The following is a 20,585-nucleotide window of genomic DNA, read 5'->3' as shown; positions in this document are numbered from 1 at the left end:
TTGTAAACATTTCAAATTGTGATGCCATAATACAATTGCACCTGCAAACCATAATACCTCATGATTAATAATTGTATTTATTTACATCAAAGTACTTCTTGGAACACTGTGGTAATATATATATTTTTTGCACTGCAATGGCCTTTATCGGTGACATTTAATATACTTATTTGAGTCATGCCCCACATGAAAACGTAATTCTGTTCTTATAAAATTACAAACGTGTGTATTTTGTGTATTGATTATGTTCACCAACGTCAATCATTTATTTTGTAGTTCTCGAGCGCCACCTGCTGTCCACATCACTACAATAAGCTTTATTTGTTGCTGAAGCTATAAAACGTGTAACTAAAAACACAAGTGTAAAAACTGCAATTGCATGTTTTAAATTAAGTAATTTTTATGAAATACTAAATGTGTCGGTTTTTACCTTTCACGTAGTTTAAAAATTAAGATTATCATTTTTTTAAATGTTATTATTCATCAATATTTAATTTATCTTCTATTATTTTTGTTTGATTTTGTTATTTATATGTTTATTAGATATGACATTATTCATTTTATCATAAAATAATTGAAAAAAGTCTACCGGAAGTCACCACAAAATCCTTCCGTCGTCGAAACAGTCACACAGTGAGTTCCGCCGCAGGTTCGTTCCGCCGCAGGTTCGTTCCGAGTGTTTATGTGACAGAACCGTGACCGAACCGAGTCATGAGCGCTGATAACTCCAGTCCAGATGTTTTGGTACCGCTACGGAATCTGTTTAACTGTGTGAAATCCACCAGAGATCGTGTGAGAGGTATGAAGAGTTTATCTCACGACACGACACGCGTGTTTGTGTCGACGGCTAACGGCTAAACTCTGATCGAAACTACAATACACATACAGTAAATCTTTTTAAATTAATGGACACAAACAATAAATTATACGACATACATCCAGTAAAACTCACTAAGTAATTTTCTTCAAAGCTGCTATTTACGTTGCTTGTTTCCTCGTGATATTTACAAATATGAATCGATTTTAAAGTTATGTAAGCGATGTAAAATGTAGTTGAGTTGCATCGTAAACGTGTTGGTTGTGTGTTATCTATAAACATTAAATCACTCATTCTTATTGTTGTTTAGACACATTACGTCACTCTTACACTTGCTGCTGTTTATGCGGATGACGTCACACACATATTCAATCCTGTGTGCATTTTTCCAGCGTTTTTGTCATTCTAGTATTTCTGTGCTTACAGATGGAGAATCAAACGAATGCAGCGGCACGTTCAGCTTGTCAAACTTCTGGGAGACTTTGGGTTGGTGTGTTTAATCGTCTGTTTCAGCCAGATCTGCCCCAAACATTCACAATATTATTCACAAATGTCCTCTCATCTCGCAGATCAAGCTGTCAAGACAACATCTCAAGAAGCGACAAAACTCAGTTTAATGTTCTCGAGACCTCCAGTGCCCTCAGAGCAGGTGCATCAACCAAACCTCAGTCTCTACCACCTACAGATGTGATTGACATTTGATCTCATCGGACGTTTCTTCTCGTTTCAGGAATGTACAAAACTGGCAGACTCTTTTCGGAAGAGCATGCTGGCGTTGTCCACAGTTTACTTCTGGTTACCGAAGAGCCAAGGTACCACAAGATAAACTGTACACCATGTTATGATGCGCTCTTGCCTTGTTTCAAGACGGTCATTTTCTTTCTCAGACAGTCTTTTAAGTTGTACATGTCATGCCATTGGGTAATATGTCTATTACAAAAGCCTTATCATGACCCTGCTGTCAACAGTCTGTGTGATCTCAGCTTTCGGGCTGTTGAGAAATCATGTTTTATAGTCTTGTTTTTTCGGCAGGAATTACATTGCGGAGGGCAGTTAGAGATGCGACCGCAGAGGTTTTCGAGGGTCTGGTTCAGCTGCTGGATGTTATTCTCTCTTCTCCTTTACAAAGGTGTTGGAGCTCTTATTCCAACATCGTTCTATTGTTTGTGTTTTTTTGTCACGTGCACTACAGCAAATTTATTAAAGAGTGTATTTACTGTCTGATCTGATCAACTTATCTATTGTTTCACAAGTTTGTCTCAGGATCAGCTGACCTCCACTGGAGGAGTGTGGGCTGCCTGTGACCAGTTTAATCAGCTCCCGAAAGGTGAGAAAAGTTATTGAGGTGTAAGTTCACCCAAAAATGAATGTCATCATGTACTCACTCTTAAGTCATTTTAAACCTGTGTGACTTTCTTTTTTCTGCAAAACACAAAATAAGATATTTTGAAGAATGTCGGTAGCTGGCACCCATTGATTTCACACTGGTTTTGTGTTGACACAATAGAAGTGAATGGGTGCCGGCGCTGTACGGTTACAAACTCCCTTAATTCAAATATCTTCTTTTGTGCGAAAAAAAGAAAGTCAGATGGATTTGAATTGACAAGAATGTGATTAAATGAATAATTAACATTTATGGGGTGAACTTTCCCTTTAAGCAGTCCAACTGAATCATAACTAATTCAAATCTGATTATATTGCTCAGTTTTTTTTTTGTACAGCTGTCATCATCAGGTGTATTTGATTGGTCCTTCTTCACAGATAACCGCGCCGCTGTGTTGGCGGTCTTGACGTCAAATGTTGGTTTGGTAAAAGATGCCCTGGAAGAGATGGAGCAGGTTTGGTGTCATCTAAAATATGCTTTCTTCTTAATCAAAATTCATAGTCATTAGCATTAGCAGCTAATAGACCAAGATGGCGGCGCGTGAACATCGCGAGGCTCAGCGTCTCTCCAGTTTTAGCAATTATATAGTGTTTTTCTTGCTCATCTCGGGCCTGTTCGTTAAGAACAGTTGTGCATTCACAACGTACACCCGGCATGAGCTTTTGGATATCGGTTTGCGCATTCCCGGAAGTTATATCAGCAACATTCAACTCGTCCCTGAGATCGTCAAAACCTCCGATGCTACGCACCCCACACGGCCCGGCGGAAGTGCTCGCCGGCGGCGTCGAGATCGTAAACAGAGGCGGGGAAAACGCGGAGGGCTAAGAGCTAAGCTACAGCTAACACCACACCGGCTCTCTTTACCCAGCATTTTCCTTGCTAATGTACGATCATTAGTGAACAAAATGGATGAGATTCGACTCCGCATCATCAACAACAAAAGACTTTTGAACTGCAATGTCATAATCTTCACGGAAACATGGCTACACAGCGGCATACCGGACAACGCTATTGAGTTAGCGGGCTACAACACACACCGCGCGGATAGAACGGCAGAGGAATCCGGTAAGACAAGAGGAGGTGGACTGTGCATTTATGTCAATAAAGCTTGGTGCACGAACTCTGTTATTGTCGGGAGACACTGTTCGGCTAACCTTGAGTTTCTCATGGTTAAATGTAGACCGTTTTATCTGCCACGGGAATTCACTTCAACCATTATAACGGCAGTTTATATTCCACCGGATGCTGATGCCAAGCTTGCTATGAAAGAACTTCATGCAGCCATCAGTAAACAACAGACTGCTCACCCGGAGGCTGCATTTATTGTTGCGGGAGATTTTAATCACTCTAACTTAAAGACAGTGCTCCCTAAATTTCATCAGCATGTTTCCTGCCACACAAGAGGAAACAAAACTTTAGACCATGTCTATACAAACATGGCTGAAGCTTACACCGCAACCCCCCTCCCCCACCTGGGTCAATCTGATCACCTTTCTTTGTTCCTCACCCCCAAGTATTCACCTCTCATTAATCGTGTGAAGCCATCAATGAAGACCATCAAGGTGTGGCCTGCGGGGGCAGACTTCACACTCCAGGAAAGGTTTCTACACACAGACTGGAGTATGTTTGCTTCTCAGGCCACCAGTGGCTCTCACACGGATATAGACAGCTACACCTCCTCTGTATTGGACTACATCAATACCACTATTGATAGTGTCACAACTCAAAAGCAGATCACCATATACCCTAATCAGAAGCCATGGATGAACAAGGAAGTGCGCCTCCTGTTGAAAGCACGCAACACCGCCTTCAGATCAGGTGATGCACAGGCCTATAGTACTTCCAGGGCAAATCTGAAGAGGGGCATCAAAAAGGCCAAGCACTGCTACAAGTTGAAGCTAGAGGAGCATTTTACCAATTCTGACCCTCGACGCATGTGGCAGGGCATCCAGGCCATTAGTGACTATAAACCCAACCACTCCATCCCCATAACCACAGATGCTGCCTTTCTGAACGAGCTTAATGACTTTTATGCACGCTTTGAGAGAGACAATAAGGAACCCGCCACCAGGCTCACACCTTCCACCGACCACCCAATCATCACAGTAAATTCCACAGATGTTTTCACTGAACTAAGCCGGATAAATGCGCGCAAGGCTGCTGGCCCTGACGGCATCCCTGGTCGCGTACTCCGGGCATGTGCGGAGCAGCTCGCTGGGGTCTTCACGGACATCTTCAACCTGTCCCTCGCCCAAGCAGTGGTTCCAGCATGTTTCAAATCCACCTCCATTGTGCCCATTCCAAAACATTCCAGCCCGACATGCCTGAACGACTACCACCCTGTAGCACTCACACCCATTGTAATGAAGTGCTTTGAGCGGCTGGTCCTGTCACACCTAAAAGACTCTCTACCATCCACACTGGACCCATACCAATTTGCCTACCGTAGCAATAGGAGCACAGATGATGCAGTGTCCATGGCGCTGCACTCCGTGCTCACACACCTGGACAATAAGGACACTTATGCACGCATGCTGTTTGTAGACTTCAGCTCTGCATTCAATACCGTAATCCCTTCCAAGCTAATCATCAAACTTGGAAACCTAGGCATTAACAATACAACCTGCAACTGGATTATGGATTTCCTGACGAACAGGCCTCAGCTTGTTAGGCTAGGCAACATCTGCTCCACCACAACCACCCTCAACACTGGTGTACCACAGGGCTGCGTACTGAGCCCCTTTCTCTACTCCCTTTTCACACTCGACTGCAGGCCTGTGAATGGATCTAACTCCCTCATCAAGTTTGCAGACGATACAACAGTGATTGGTCTCATCAGCAACAACGATGAGACTGCTTACAGGGAGGAGGTACGGCACCTGGCCACATGGTGCTCAAACAACAACCTGCTCCTTAACACTTCAAAGACAAAGGAGATCATCGTGGACTTCAGGAAGGCGAAAGGAGGCACACACGACCCCATCCACATTAACGGGACGGCTGTTGAACGTGTTTCCAGTTTTAAGTTCCTGGGGACCCACATTTCGGAGGACCTGTCCTGGACCACCAACACCTCATGCCTGGTCAAGAAGGCTCACCAGCGTCTCTTCTTTCTGAGGACACTGAAGAAGAACCAACTGTCTTCAACTATCCTGGTGAACTTCTATCGCTGCACGATAGAGAGCATCCTGACCAACTGTGTCACAGTCTGGTACGGGAACTGTTCTGTTGCTGAGCGCAAGGCACTGCAGCGGGTGGTGAAAACAGCCCAGCGCATCACAGGAACTACACTCCCTTCCATTGAGGACATCCAGAATAAACGCTGTCTGCGTCGAGCTCGCAGCATTCTCAAGGACTCCTCTCACCCCGCTCATAGACTGTTTACTCTCCTGCCTTCCGGTAGGCGCTTCAGGTGCCTCCGGGCAAGAACCAGCAGACTAGGAAACAGCTTTTTTCCCAGAGCTGTTTCATTATTGAACTCTGCTCCCCACTGATTTCACTACCTCTCATAACTTTAACTTAATGCTGCTATTATAATGTTTACATTGCACTACAGGGCTGCCATTCATGACGGAACTGTACACACCAGTACTTCATGTATCTGCTCTACCGGACTGTTTACACGCATCATTTGCACTCTATACTGCTCACTTGCACACCAGGAACATTACACTGAATGCTCATTTGCACTAATGGACTACTCTCATAACTGCATTAACTCATCTACTGCACTGTAACTTTCATAACTGCATTAACTCATCTACTTCACTGTAACCTTAATAACTGCATTAACTCATCTACTGCACTGTAACTTTAATAACTGCACTAACTCACCTACTGCACTGTAACTCATCTATTGCATTATTGCATCTATCGCATAACAAACTGCATCTACTCATCTATTGCACTATAACTTCAATAACTGCATTAACTCATCTACTGCACTGTGACTGTATATCTGCATCTACTCATGTATTGCACCGTACCTTTAATAACCACATTAACTCATCTACTGCACTGTAACTTTAATAACTGCATTAACTCATCTACTGCACTGTAACTGTATATCTGCATCTACTCATGTATTGCACCGTACCTTTAATAACCACATTAACTCATCTACTGCACTGTAACTTTAATAGCTAATGTCTGTAACTAATGCACACTCAAGTCACTTGCACTATTGTATAGTCTATATTGTTATCTGTTCATAACCTCCTGTACATTAATGTTCACAGTATATAGCCTTCTGTATATATTGTTCATAGTACATACCGATTGTCATATTTTCATAGTACATGCCCAACGTAAATTATTTTCCTAATATTGTATTCTGTATTTATTCACACTGTATATCTGCACTTGCTAATTGCACTTCTGGTTAGACCTAAACTACATTTCGTTACACTGTACCTGTATATGTGTAATGACAATAAAGTTGAATCTAAAAAATCTAATATTAATATGATAATTGTTCACGTGTTCTTTATCAATGTGGGCAATTAATATGACATAAAGTTCTGTTTCTTATTTTCTCTCTGAAGGCTCTGGCTGAGAGTCAGGACCCGTTTGGAGACATCTTAGACGATGATGACATGGACGTCCGCGGTAACCAGGACACATACTGGTCGCAGTCAGACCGCGAGCTCATCCGTCAGTGTCAGGGTCTTATGAAAGCATCCGGTGCATGTCTGCGCAAACTCTCCTCTGCGGTCCGAAACAACGGACGAGTGGAGACGGAGGAGAATATTGCGCAGTTAGACGATCTCGCCGATGTAGCCAAAGACGTCAGTCCCAGGTGGGTTTGTCTTTAAAAGGATTGTTGTGTAGGTGGCACGCACCCTTTCTGCTTATTGAACGAGAGTACAGCTAATGATGGGTTGTTTTGTGTTTGTTTATAGCATCGATGACCTCACTCTCTCTCTATACCCACCTGTGGACAGCTCAGCGGTGGACGAGAATGTAAGTGCTCACAGATCGTTTCATAATCACACAACTGCACCTGACGTATGTGGGACGTGTTCAGGCGAACTCACCTGAAATGACAGTCTCCCGTGTTTCAGTTCGTGTCTCATTTTAGGTGTGTCTGTCAATTTGTCATGCGTAATAAGCCTCAGTGTCGCTTTGGATAAAATGATTAAATGCAGGTGCTCAGCATTCCATGAAACAATCCCAAAATCATTCAGAGTTCATGTGTGGACGCACCCCAGAATGACTGACACAGTTAAAAGTTCAGATACACCTCTGTTCTGTTAATCTTTTAACATCCAAACATCTGTTAAAACGAACAGATAATATATGTGATTCTATTTGTGCTTTAATCATGTTTTTATACTGTATACATTTGACTAATTTAAGCATTTAACATAAGAATTATTTTTGTTTGCATTACTTTCCGTTAGTTCAATTTATGTTGAAACTAACAAAATTAATGCATTTGTTTTGTCATCATAGGTTTGTAAACTGGCATTTGTGCTGAAGAAGGTGCTGGAGATCAGTAGGTGAGAACACTAGATAGATCACTAGAGTGGATTAAGAGGGTTTAGTTCAGAGATCACGAGATGAAAAGTAGATTGAAACGTTTAATAGAATGGCTTGTTCAGTTTGTGTTGGGACATGTCATCTATGCTCCTGTGTTTAACGCATACCTTATTACACATCACACCCTCTCAGTAACGTCTCCTTTAGTAATCGTATTTGTTTGTGCCTCACTGTTTGTTTAACCTTGTGCATCATTTATTCTCTTTTGATCTCCTGTCAGGACGAGTCATGTTTGTCTGGAGCCTGATGTTTCATGGGTGGAGTTTCTGGACGGGGCTGTCAATCACAACCTGGAGAAAGTACAATCACTGCTGCTTGACTCGAACTCATAGCGTCCTGAAGACTGACTTTTGTGACGGTGTGTGAACGCTCCATCGATGTGAAAAAGGACATTTTGATTAATTTAATATCTGAGATGCTCTTCTGTTGAATCTTCAGAGAGGTTACCTGACAAAGGAAAATCCTTTCCTTTAAAAATATCATGTTATGATTTATGTCCAATGACATTCACAATATTATTTGTTTGCCCTCTAAAGCAATTCAGTATATTTTGGATATATATAATGTTTTTCATGTTACGTAATTTATATAAACTATTAAAACACCTCCACCTGTCATGCTGGTTGTTTGAGAGCCTCTAATACCACACAGTTTTCAAGCACAAACATACTTCAATGTTTATTTCAAGGAAAACAACTGGACAGAAAAACACGTTTGTAATCAAAATGATGTTACAAACATGAATGTATTTACATGTAATTGTGCAGAATTAAATAACGTTGCAAAGTCATAGAATGTTGGTTTAACACTGTAAGCCCTTCTATTTTCCATAAGCGAGATATCCCAGGCGTATGGAAGAGGGTCTGACGTTCACATCAACGCTGTTTATGATGTCTTTGAAAGTCGAGCTGTCAAAACAGGCCACCAGTTTCTTTGGTCCGGCTCTGTTGGGTCTGAACTTCACCTTAAGAGTAGCTTTCTGACCCGCACCGAGCTCAGCGATCCTGTAACAAACACAGCAGATAGGAACGGGGGTTATATTGAGATATATTGAGTGTGTGTATGTGTCTATGTGTGCGAGTGTGTGTTTAGGTGTGTTCAAGAACTTGTGTGTATGTGTGTTTATGTGTGCTTGCGAGTATATGTGTGTGTATATTTGTGTATGTGTGAGAGTGTATTTATGTGTGCATGCAAGTGTTTATGTGTGCTTGCAAGTGTGTGTGTGTGTTCTGAATGTGTGTTTATTTGTGTTTAGCTGTATGTGGACATTGAAGTGTGTTTGTTTATATTTGCGCATGTGTATGTGCATGCAGTGTCTTTGTCTATATTTGCGTGTGTGTATTGTATGTATGTGCAAGCGTTTATGTGTGCTTGCTACTGTAGGTGTGTATCGTATCTGACTTTATGTGGACATGTGGTGAGTGAGTGAGTGTGTGTGTGTGTGTATTTTTGCATCTCACTTGATCTCTTCGGTTTGTCTGAGCAGTCCGCTGCCGGTCAGAGTGATGCAGCAGTTTTTCAGAGATGTTGACAGGGGGTTTTCAAACGTCACTTCTGCTGTCATCTCACCGTTCAGAAGTGGAGTACCACTCGTCTGAAAACAAACAACACACACAGGTCACACATAGGTCCACACTAGTCGAAGACACCCCGTTGAAAACACCAGCAATCCATTTTGATGCTGCGTTTAAGATGGTCATGTCACACCTGCTGGTCCTAAACTGGTTTAAACTGGTCAACCCGTCATCAAAACATACCTAACCCAGCATATGATGGATATTCAACAGGGACGTGTTGAGATTTACAGATGAAAACACTCACAATTAAATGAAGTTGAGGGCTGTGCGGGACGATGTCTTTCTCCACCAGGTACACATCTTTTGAATCCTTCTTATCTGTTGCGATCACTGATACTTTGATGCAGTTGTTGTTCAGAAGTTTTGGTCCATATGTGGCAAACGGGATTAAGATGGGAATGACCTGCTCTAAAATAACAACATAAAACAAACTTTTCACTACATCTGTTTTTTTTTTAAAAGCATTATTGCATGTAATTCGCAAGTTGCACAAGACAGCGCCGGTGACCTTTTGGGACACCAGAGTCGGCAGAGTAATTTCCGGTGTTGTGCCGAGAAATGCACCCCATACAGATTATGCAGATTATGGGTTAAAATTAGAATTAGGTGTGGGGAGGGGTAAGAATTAGCCAATAAGACAGCGTGTTATCGAAGGAGGTGCATAATCTGGCAGGGGTGCATTTCTCGGTACAACACCGGTCGTTAAACACTGTATGGGAAAAGGAGGATTTTGAGCCAGCAAATATGGGTGTTCTTAGATTAAAAAAAAAAAAGAAGAAAGTAATAAGCGACACGACAGATCCTCTTTACATTGCTCAGCACTTCGTCCACCCAAAACAACTCGATAGTGTTATTCGACTAGAAATAAATCTGAAGACTCTAGCGTCACAAAAGCTCCCCAGAGCAATCTTGCCTATAATAGAAACAACTATAATATACAAATTAAAAGCGAAGGTGTTTTGCAAGATGAAATTAAGGCTATTTTAGAACCATTTACGAAACAATAATGCATTTGGATATTTTAACTGACTTTTTTCATCAGCCCTTATAATTATAGGTTTTTTTTCAAAATGCTAAATATATTAATTGATTTATTTTGTGTGTTTGTGTCCGCCTGATACCTTTCTTGGGTTGCAGCTGGACGTCTCTGGTGTCAGTCCAGACTCCGCCCGCCGGGCTGTTGGTGTATCTCATGATCTGAGCGTTCATCTTCAGCGTCAGCTCCTGTGTTTTAGGACTGTCTGTGGTTAAAGTCAGGTGTGCTTGAATATCCACACCGTTCAGTGGTTTCCCGTCCAGACTGATCTTCATCTCTACTTTTGGAGGAGGAGGAGCTTCGATATTCATCATGTCGATGGCTCTCTTCACGGCCTCTTCGTAAGCAACTCGCTCCTTCTCAGAACCTGAAGGCAGACGAGACAGAAGAACAGATGAGTACACAGAGGAAGTGCAAGTGTAAGAGTTTCAAGTGTGCAGACTGACCCTCAGTGTGCTTGTAATTTTCCGTGATGTCTTGTCTTTTGTTGCTGCCTACAGCTTTAGTGCTGATAGACTGTCCAACCTCTCTGGTGTTTGACTGAATCCTCTTCTTGGAGCCGTTGGCCATGACCAGCCACGAGACCTTATCAGCATTGACCTCTCCGAACACAAACCGCAAATCATATTTGATATCGGTGTGTCCCTCGCGGATGGCCGTCACCGGAGCCGGACCACAGCAGTAAACATCTGCACACGGCAAAACGATCACGTGAATCTCTTTATCGGTCTTAACCTTCTGTTTCTTTAATGTCAAAGAAGGCTCAGGTCACCTGTGCTTTTCTCCTGTGGCGTCGGGTCCAGGACTTGCCAGCCGTCGTAGAACGAGTCTTCAGTGAGATCAGGACGTCTCATCCAGCCCTCCACCCACACGTGGTAGTTCCTACGTTCCATGAAATATATTACATTTCATTTATTAGAATTAATTTCTTTATTGTGAAAAGATATTATTTTACTTACCAAACCGTGTCATGGCTTTGTTTTGGAGTCACGCCGTAATCACCGTAGTATTCATCAATAATGAGGTTTAGATCCGTGTCATGGGCTGATTGATAGTTGGTGATAACACGACAAGGAATCCCCAGACATCTCAACACTACACACACAATATACACACATACACATTAGTCTATACACACTACACACATAAGACACTGTCTGTGTTTGTGTGTGTGTGTACCTGTGCACATCACTGCAGCAAACACCCAACACTGTCCAAATTTGACGGGGTGACAGTCATACTTCATCCACCTTCTTAAGATGTCCACACTGCTGGTCCAGTGATTGGGCTCGATGCCTCCAATAAACGTATTTTCCCACCTACCCACTATCACACCTTTATCATCATCATCAGAGTTTATCTGTAGGATTCAGAGCAGAGTTTAATACGTGTCAATGCACACATGCTTCAAAAATAGCTCTTATTGTTGTGAACTATGAGGGACCAGGAGAAAATCCTATGTGAGAGAAACGAACAGCTGAGCAATTCAATATCAATGTCGATTTTACCATAGCGCTGATCACTCGACTGATGTAAATGGGGTTACAGCGAGCTGAATAATCCTCCTGTGGGTTCTTCAAACACTTTGGGTTCAAATCCAAGAGCTTCAGACAGATGTCCAAAATATCATCTTCAAACTAGAGGAAAACACGAGAGATTTCAACCGTCTTGTCTTACAGTGTGTTGAGATCAGTGGTGGGTAAGCGACTTTAAAAAGTAATTCATTACAAATTACATCATCATCAACATTGTATTTAAATGACTAATTTCCCTGTAATTGGATTAAACGTGACTATATATTTCTTAACAGCTACACCATCCTGGAAATTAACCTTAAACTCTGAAATGAAATGGATTAATAACATTGCCTCTAAACAAGCAGAACACATTACTTTTCATTTAAGTGTCATTTAAATTTTAGAAAAAAAAAGAAAAAAGAAAAGAAAATTACTATCTAACATTTTTTTTATGCAAACAAAGTTATATGCAGAGTTGTTGAAAGTTTATACAGTATATATAAGATAATAGTATGCAGAAATAACATGCATTAAATATTAAATAAATGCACTCAATATAAAGTAATGCATTAAAAATAAAACGTACTCCCTTGTTTTGACTTTTTTCTCATGAAGAATATTAATTTAATTACAAAAAATCCATCTCACTCAACAGTGATAAATAAATAAGTAATTAATATAATATCATATCATATAATATCATACAATATAATATATATAATATATTTTAATTATAAGAACTACATTTTAATAATACAATTTAAATTTAACAATTTGCAAAACGCGTTTACACTATTTTTTTTGGTTGGTAAATTGAGCAAACCATAAATTCAAAGTCCGTTTGAATTAAAAATAGACTTTTGCTTAATACTTGAATACTAAAAAAGTTTTCACTTGCATTCAATTCTATTCATTGCTTCACTTGTTTTGAGTCACTTTTCACCAACCAATCAATTCCTGATTGAGAAACCTAGTCACATAGCAACCACTCACCACCCTAGCAACGTTTTCAAAAGTAAGCACCACTTCTCAAACAAAAGAAATCTGGATTAGTCATGTGTTGACAAAAGCACTATCATCTCACCTGCCCAAAGTCCCAGGCTTCAGATTTGATGTATTCATTTACTCCCTTGTACACGATTCCCTGTTCATTCATAACGTACTCCTGTCTCTCCGCCTCATTGGCCAGGAACACCCAATCATCTGTAAACAGGAGGAGGTAAGTGAGGACGGGACACACATCATAGACATGAGTGATCAGAGGTATTTGTAATGAAAGAGACCTACCATCGCACCACGGGTTAAAGAGCACCGTTAATGTGCCCACACGTGCCGCCGCTTCCGACGAGCCAGTTTTCACAAACAGCGAGTACAGACCGATGCTGGCGTTTGACGGGCAGAGAACGGACAGGGTGGCAGTCGAAGGTGTGATGTCTAACACCTGAAGGCTCCAGGATTTTCCAGAGTTGTTATCCTGGGGATGTTTAGTGCCAAAGGATGAGCGGGTACCCTTCTCTTCAGACGCGTCGGGACCTGAAATTTTGCAGAAATCAAGAATCATAGATGAGACCTCTTTAATATCTCAGAAAGTATAGACTTAATGTGAACATTTTCACACCTGTTTCCACAGTCAGCTCGATGAAGTCGATATGCGGACCCTCCACGCTAAGGGTCAATCTGAAAGGTTTCCCCCTCCGGACGATGAGTCGTTCAGTCGTGATCTCATGTGTGCGATGTTCTGTGTTGTTCTTCTTGCATTGAAGGTCTAGTTTCATAAAACCTGCAAAAAACACACGATTCAGAAACTCAACAACAAAACCAGAGGTTCACAGACCTGGTGCTCGAGGACAAAGTTGAAAAAGTCTGAACTAGACGAACGACTCCATAACCTCAACGTGGCCCGAGGCCCCAGTAACATCACTAGATGACATAATGCATATTTCAACACAGCGAGGTGTGGCTTTTACTGATGAAATACATTTTAGATGTTCAGTCTGATAAAGTGTCAAATCAAGTAGCCTTGCTGTGAATGTCAAAATCTGGAAAAGCAAAGAAAGAACTGGTATCCTGCCAAAGACAGCTGGCAAGGATACACTAAAACGACCTCATTCGTTTTTTATTCATGTGGCATTGCCGTCAATCACGGCTTAAGTTCAATCATACGTACAGTAGAAGAAGTTTGTTCCCCTGAATAAGTGAATGTCGTTTTCACCCGTGTCACCAAACAAACACCTCATAGGAGAAAAACATCTGAGCTTGTCAACACCATGTTAAAACTAGAAGCTTGTTCTCGCAGTGTGTCTAAATTAGCCTTTATGGTTTTCTCAGTTAGAATCTTAAAGGAACAGTTCATGCAAAAATGAAAATCCCTCATGTTGTTTCAAATCTGTGTAAATGTCTTTGTTCTGTTGATAAAGATGATATATTGAATAAAATAGGAAACTAAGCAGTTCCGGGCCACCATTGACTACCATAGTACTAAGGCAGTCAATGGTGCCCTAGAACTGTTCGGTTACAAACATTCTTCCAAATATCTTCTTTTGTGTTCAGTGGAATAATAAAATGCATACAGGTTGAAAAAGGCCAAGTGAATGATGACAGAATTTTTGTTTGTGAGGGAACTATCCCTTTAAAAGTTAAATACCTCAGTTTAACTGTGGTTAAGAATATAAGTCAAGCACAAGATCAGCCTGAGTAGAGTTGCTCATTTAAGCAAAATATTATTGAAGTTTCTCATCAACGTTCTCATCAAATTTACCCAAATCCAGATTATTTTACTTCTACAATCTACATTTATTTTACACCTCTATACTCCTCATGGATTTGAAGTGTCTCATTAGTTTCTGTTTTTATTTTTCGTGAGCAATTTTAGCAGAATCATTCAAAACTAAGCCAATATTTATATAAACCATAGCTCAATCAAATCTCCTGAGCTATGAATATGCAACATCTGTGGAAAACATCTGTCTTTGTTTTATTTACTGTATTTACCATAGTTTTACTACAAGGAAAATTAATGGTTACCACAGATTAACCATGGGTTTGCTATTTCTATAGTTTAATTATGATATTTGTTGGAAAAAAATCAAGGTTATACAATGGCAACCAACCTCCCACATAAGTACTAAACTTTTTTCACACATGGTTAAAGGTTCTAAGCATATTTAAAGAACTTTAACCCAAAAATGCCAAAGATGTCTTTTTCTCACCCTGCTGTGTGTTGTTAGAGTTTTTCATGCTCATGTTGTCTCTTCAGATAGGTGCAGTGCCTGTGTTCTGTATGAATGAATGTTGGATTGTTTTATAGATGCCCTGCCCTGTCACCTCCCATGCATCTCCCAAGCACATGTGCACACCCTCTGTCATTACAGAAGTCAACCTTGTTGAGTAATAAAATAAGGAACGTTGTGAAAATTAAGGACATTTTTTGTCATTTAAATTAGAGGGAAGGTTAGATGAATGGTTAGATGAATCAATATTTGCCTGTTCGTTGTTGCTAACGTATCCGTTCATGTTATATACAATGGAAACAACATGTTTGAGTTGAGTTTGACGGTTCCATCCTGAAAGAAAGACATTTCGTGTTTTTTTACTAATGACAGAGTCACAGACATTCAGTCGCTGTATTAATCATCTCATGATGTGGAAATCACAGATGAAATCACTGTAATATCTCTATTTTATTTCTCCCAGACATCAATGAGGTCTCTGATATGTCTCTTGAGAAAATAATATCACAAATATTTACACCTCCATGCTCTTCGTGAAACTTAACAATTGTCTCAAATCTGGTTTTATTTCTTCATGGCAATTTGAAGAAAAACTGAGAATGAGTTGATATTTCAATAAAAGAACTTAGAACTCATCAAATCTCCTGATGAAAGAGCAACATCTGAGCAATGACATTGTCCTGTGGGAACATCAAGACTATTCTAAGTTCAGTTCCTGAAAGTTTAGATTCTGTTAAGGTTCAATTTTTTTAAGTTGAATTTTTAAAGTTTTGATTGAAAGGTTTTGTATTCTAAATGGTTGAAGAACTGCAGGGTGCAGTCATTAACCTAATTTCGTCACAGTCGCATGGACAATTCATGCAAGTCTTGAGATGTCCGATGACACATTATACATCCTTCAACTTTCTCATGATCTTATATTTCGGTTAGGTGTATTACTCTTATTATGAGAGTGACACACGCAATAAAATCTGACTCATTTACGTGCGTTTTTTATTTACCACAACCTTGATACAGTTCAAGTCTCTGACAACACATGCATGAGTTAACAGTTTTTATCATCAGTTAGACTGAAATGTGCCGGACACAGGCCAGCGGATCAATAAATACTCTCAATATTCATTTCTCTAATAATCATTCACAAGCTCCTCAGTGATTGTCAGTTCAGGCACTTGAAGGAAAAGTTCAGATCACAAATCAAAACATTCATTTGTATTTATCTACAACGTATGGCGAGATGCATTATCTCTGTGATTTCAGAAATTATGTTTTTTATTGCCTTCGATAACGCTTCATCTTCCATTGTTTTTGATTTGTGACAGAACGTGATGCGTTTATAACAAAGTGAATAAACAGGACCACCTGCGTTCCACAGATTAACTCCCAGTGGGTCGTGAAACTTTAAATTAGCACAAAATAATGACATCATCTCTGATAAACTAGTCCTTTACATTTGCCCTCTACGGATGTTGTGTGCGATTCAGTGCCCGGTCATGTCGTGGGATTTAAAGAGCATCAGTCGGGGACCGCCGGGCTGACTCAGGACAGTTTGTGTTTCTCTGGATCAGACGTTGTGCTCAGAAGCGTCGTCTGCGTGCTGAATGTTCTCCCGTGTGGGACACCAGGGCCTCCATCATTCGGCTGCTGTGGTACCACCCATCCGCTCAGTATCGCTCACGGGCGGTTCGGCTCATGGTGAGAGGCAGGGTGGCGGATGACAGCGACGACACCTCCCAGTACAGACTGCGTGAGAGGAACAGGCGGTACAGCACCACCACTGAGATACACTGACACAGAATCACGCCTATCGTAATGACCTGCATACACACAAACACAGCAGGAGGGCGAGATGGTTAAAGTGGGCGGAGCTCTAATGGGTGCAGATTAGTAGTTCACTCTCTTACCTTTTCCCTCTGGTGTTCGTTGAGTGTTAATGAAAACAGAGCCAGGACCGGCTGACACAGGAACCACAAAAAACAGCCCTGAAACCAAACAACTCACCGGCTTATAGGTTGATCATTTGCAGGATACCAAATTTATACCAGGTACCAAATTTATACCAGGTACTGAAAAACTTGTGCAGTGCAGTGCAGAGTTCATTCACAATAGACAATAAAAAGGGAAATCATACAGTTTTAACAAGAATTATTACTAAGAAATTCAATCTATCTGTATCTTCATAATAAATGAACTGCTACATTTAGTTCTACAAGTTCTGAACAAGTTTATTTTAGTTTACTAAAATTAAAACTTTGAAAATGTTTCTGACATTGAAATCGAATCAAATATTGACCTAAAAATTATTGAGAAAACTTAACCCGAGGATAAAATGAAATGTTCCCTCAAAAATAAACTGAAGTAAGTTTAAAGCGGTAAAATTATAATAATAAACAAAAACTAAAGTGAAGTAATCTTATATAGAAACATAAAAATAAACCAATAAATGAATGACAAAAGCATATACCACATTTACTAAAACTCTCAACAAAAAAAATATATATTTAAAAATCTAAAATTAAGACTATAATAACTCTATATAATAGATAACTATAATAACTAAATATTTAAGTGACCATTTCATTGGCTTATGACGATTAACTTAGCTTACCATTTGATAAAATACATGATATTGGGTTCATGATAGAAATGTATTATGATATTTTAAACTAGCTTAAAAAAGATTGATTTCCAAAACAATACAAATTTTTACTAACAGTTTTGTTGTACTTAGAAATTGTTAGAGAATTGGATTTAAGAAATATATGTAATATTTTTTATTGACTATATGAAAAATATATGGACATATACATAAATGTATGAATAAAAAAGAAATAAGAACAAAACAATCAAATACAAATAAAAGAGGGGGAAAGGAGGGGATACTTAAATTACATAATTGCAGGAAAAAGGGAAAGAAAGAATAAAAACCCCGGTTTCGACAATGTCTGAAATATGTTAATACAATTTATAAAACATGTCCATCCTCCAGAATTGCGAGAATGGGCACATTTATCGGTTTAATTGTATGAATAAATTTTTACTGTGTGTAAATGTATTTATTCTTCCTACTACAGCAGTAAATGGGGGATGAGATGTGTTTAGTTACTGACATTGATACAGGTTTGGAACAACAAGGGTGAGTAAACAATGACAGAAGTTTCATTTTTTTGTGAACTTTCCCTTTAAAAATGTTAAAGTGTTTGTATTGTAATTTTTTTGTATGACAATGTTGTTAGACGCTTGTGATTTTATTATGGAAGAGATATTTAATGAACCAAATCTCTAAGAAGTGCAGGGCACTAAGTGATTGTCTTTATTGGGTAATAACATTTATTTCTTTACTGAATAAACAAAGCAGATGGAGAAAGCACGTGGCAGTTTTGTGTGCAGTATGCATCAGACGGTCTGTGAGCGTTACCTTGGCAAAGCTGAGATAGAAATCTCTCTTGAGCGTGCTTCTCTCTGCCGAGACGATCTGATAAAGAACTGACGCTAGAAACAGAGCGAGCGCTACACGCAGAAGCATCAGGAGCCGCCCGGCGATACTGCGATGAGCGTGAAAACTGTGATGATCTGTGTCCTCAAACTGCTCCCAGATCAGTAATGCCCCCTACACGAAACACACACACCTGTCAGGCTAACGTAAAACCACTAGAGTAACTGGATCGAACAGAGACTGTGATGGCCAGGCAAACGTTACAGATTGCAGCTTGAAGAAAGTACGTTCTGATTTCACGTTGACTTTGTAGTGTTCTTTATTGCGTTCATCCTTGAATTTCTCATTGTGTTTCATGTTGTCATCTTTGACATGTTACTGTTTCTACGGACCCGTGTGTTGTGTGGATCATCATCTGTTAGGATGGAGACTGACCTGTGTGATGACAGTCGCCAGGGCGACACCCGTAGAGACAGGAGACGAATCCCACTGCAGCGGTTTACTCAGAGACTTCCTGCTGCGACTCAGAGACCAGCCCACACACAGACTCAACAACATGTAGACCATCTGAACCTGAGCGATCATGTCACACACTATCACACGCATAAACAAGCAAGTGTTCAGAGATGACGTCAAAGACATTTGTGAGACAGAACGAGGAGAAATGCACACTCACACTCCGCGAGGCTGCCCGTCAGAGGCATCCCCACCCCATCTCTAGCATACCTGGGGGGCAAACACATGTGTCATCCCATAATAATGTTGATGATGAAAACCCATCGTTTGATATTGATGCAGCGTCTCACCGGGCCATGTGGATGTAGTTGAGCAGCACTGACGTCCCCTGCAGAAGCAGCGCCGTGGACAAAACCTTCAGCACGGTGTGCATGGGGCCGCCTTTGCTCAACGCCTGCCACAGCGGCTGCACGTAGATGCACGACGCCACGAAATACGCCAAGATCGACATGAAGTAGAAACTGTGCAGACCTGTAATGACGAATGCAATCATCTTGCTAGCTGATTCTGACAAACATTGAACATGAAACGAAACCCAATTTGCGAGACGCAGACTGTTTGCCACATGTGGCCTCACCGGCCTCCTCAGCACTGAAGTGGTCCAGCGGGTTTCCCGCAGCATCTGGATTCAGGAGGGTGATCTGGAAGTGTACGTCCTCCAGCTGTCCGTCCATCTTCCCCTCCTGACAGGTGAAGCGGTCCGTGTACATCACGTGCCACTGTAGCTGTGAACCGGACTGCTTGGGAATCGTCTGGTTCTGCTCTTCTTGCCTCACTGTAACTGAGATTGACACATTACAGTATTAATTCATACACATCAGTTGTTATATAACCCAAAAGAGAGAGAGAGAGAGAGAGAGAGAGAGAGTAAGTGATCTCACTGGAGATATGCGCAGATGAAACTCTCTCCAGACAGCTGAGATTCTCAAAAGCCTGGAGCCCTTGAAACATCAACAGTCTGGCCTCCTTCTGCACAGCCATGTCGACATTATCCACACGATACACCAGCAGTCCATTATCACCTGAACAAGAGTCACGTGACTATCACAGAGATACTGTACGTGTGTCGTACAGTGTATTACAGTCAACAGCAATCACAGTCTAGGATTCTGCCTTCTCGTTTAAATCTTTAAGACACGAAAGTGCAAAAATCCATCAATATATATACGTACATATGCTTTAAGATTAAACGTACCATGATAAAGAAATCGTGTGATATATTGCCCGTTGTTTTCTCGCGCAGCGTCGCTCCGGAAAACTCCAGATACTGTTTTTGCATTTGCAGGACTTGAAGAGAACAAAAGCGCGATGATGTTTATAACAAACAGAAACATGTTTTCATTTCAACGCAAGCTGATTTTCTTCATTCACTGTAATGAATGAGGCCAATACGGCCCCGTCCTCCTACAGAATGATTGAGTTCTGTTACGAACCAATCAAATGGAGGTATTTCTGCCAAGCGCATTTAAGTAACCAATGAGAGCAGGTTGAAGGCGGGACACTGTCGCTGACAGCTTGGCTCATACGTGTC

At 40.7% G+C, this 20,585-nt stretch overlaps 3 protein-coding genes across 4 annotated transcripts; 1 reads left to right on the top strand and 2 right to left on the bottom strand.

The window, feature by feature from the left end:
* The first annotated feature begins 623 nt into the window (after positions 1 to 623).
* ccndbp1 (cyclin D-type binding-protein 1) lies at positions 624 to 8,357 on the top strand. Of its 2 annotated transcripts, none has more exons than XM_056750465.1 (11): positions 624 to 799; positions 1,244 to 1,303; positions 1,387 to 1,466; positions 1,548 to 1,629; positions 1,850 to 1,946; positions 2,071 to 2,144; positions 2,579 to 2,655; positions 6,746 to 6,999; positions 7,103 to 7,163; positions 7,656 to 7,702; positions 7,963 to 8,357. In XM_056750465.1, exons 1-11 carry the CDS (start codon positions 712 to 714, stop codon positions 8,072 to 8,074), a joined length of 1,032 nt encoding a protein of 343 aa, XP_056606443.1. In that variant the 5' UTR covers positions 624 to 711; the 3' UTR covers positions 8,075 to 8,357. The 2 variants fall into 2 exon arrangements, with proteins under 2 accessions (XP_056606443.1, XP_056606444.1); XM_056750466.1 differs by having other exon boundaries at positions 640 to 799; positions 1,244 to 1,307.
* Positions 8,358 to 8,407: 50 nt separating this feature from the next.
* On the bottom strand, positions 8,408 to 15,194 carry tgm8 (transglutaminase 8). Its single transcript, XM_056750464.1, has 13 exons — positions 15,082 to 15,194; positions 13,491 to 13,652; positions 13,160 to 13,405; positions 12,957 to 13,075; positions 11,864 to 11,992; positions 11,535 to 11,715; positions 11,315 to 11,450; positions 11,128 to 11,237; positions 10,802 to 11,044; positions 10,441 to 10,722; positions 9,564 to 9,727; positions 9,203 to 9,336; positions 8,408 to 8,746 (listed from the first exon to the last, which is right to left on the bottom strand). The coding sequence occupies exons 1-13, from the start codon at positions 15,113 to 15,115 to the stop codon at positions 8,563 to 8,565; spliced, it is 2,124 nt and encodes a 707-aa protein (XP_056606442.1). The 5' UTR covers positions 15,116 to 15,194; the 3' UTR covers positions 8,408 to 8,562.
* Positions 15,195 to 16,085: 891 nt separating this feature from the next.
* Positions 16,086 to 20,444, bottom strand: gpr180 (G protein-coupled receptor 180). The gene is made up of 9 exons (XM_056750658.1): positions 20,250 to 20,444; positions 19,936 to 20,076; positions 19,632 to 19,835; positions 19,345 to 19,525; positions 19,215 to 19,264; positions 18,974 to 19,131; positions 18,521 to 18,712; positions 17,007 to 17,084; positions 16,086 to 16,919 (listed from the first exon to the last, which is right to left on the bottom strand). The coding sequence occupies exons 1-9, from the start codon at positions 20,386 to 20,388 to the stop codon at positions 16,767 to 16,769; spliced, it is 1,296 nt and encodes a 431-aa protein (XP_056606636.1). The 5' UTR covers positions 20,389 to 20,444; the 3' UTR covers positions 16,086 to 16,766.
* Positions 20,445 to 20,585: the final 141 nt, after the last annotated feature.

This window comes from Triplophysa dalaica, chromosome 6 (assembly GCF_015846415.1).
Source record: "Triplophysa dalaica isolate WHDGS20190420 chromosome 6, ASM1584641v1, whole genome shotgun sequence".
Lineage (NCBI taxonomy): Eukaryota > Metazoa > Chordata > Actinopteri > Cypriniformes > Nemacheilidae > Triplophysa > Triplophysa dalaica.
Note: the sequence above shows the minus strand (reverse complement) of the source record. Positions and strands in the feature narration are given on the sequence as shown.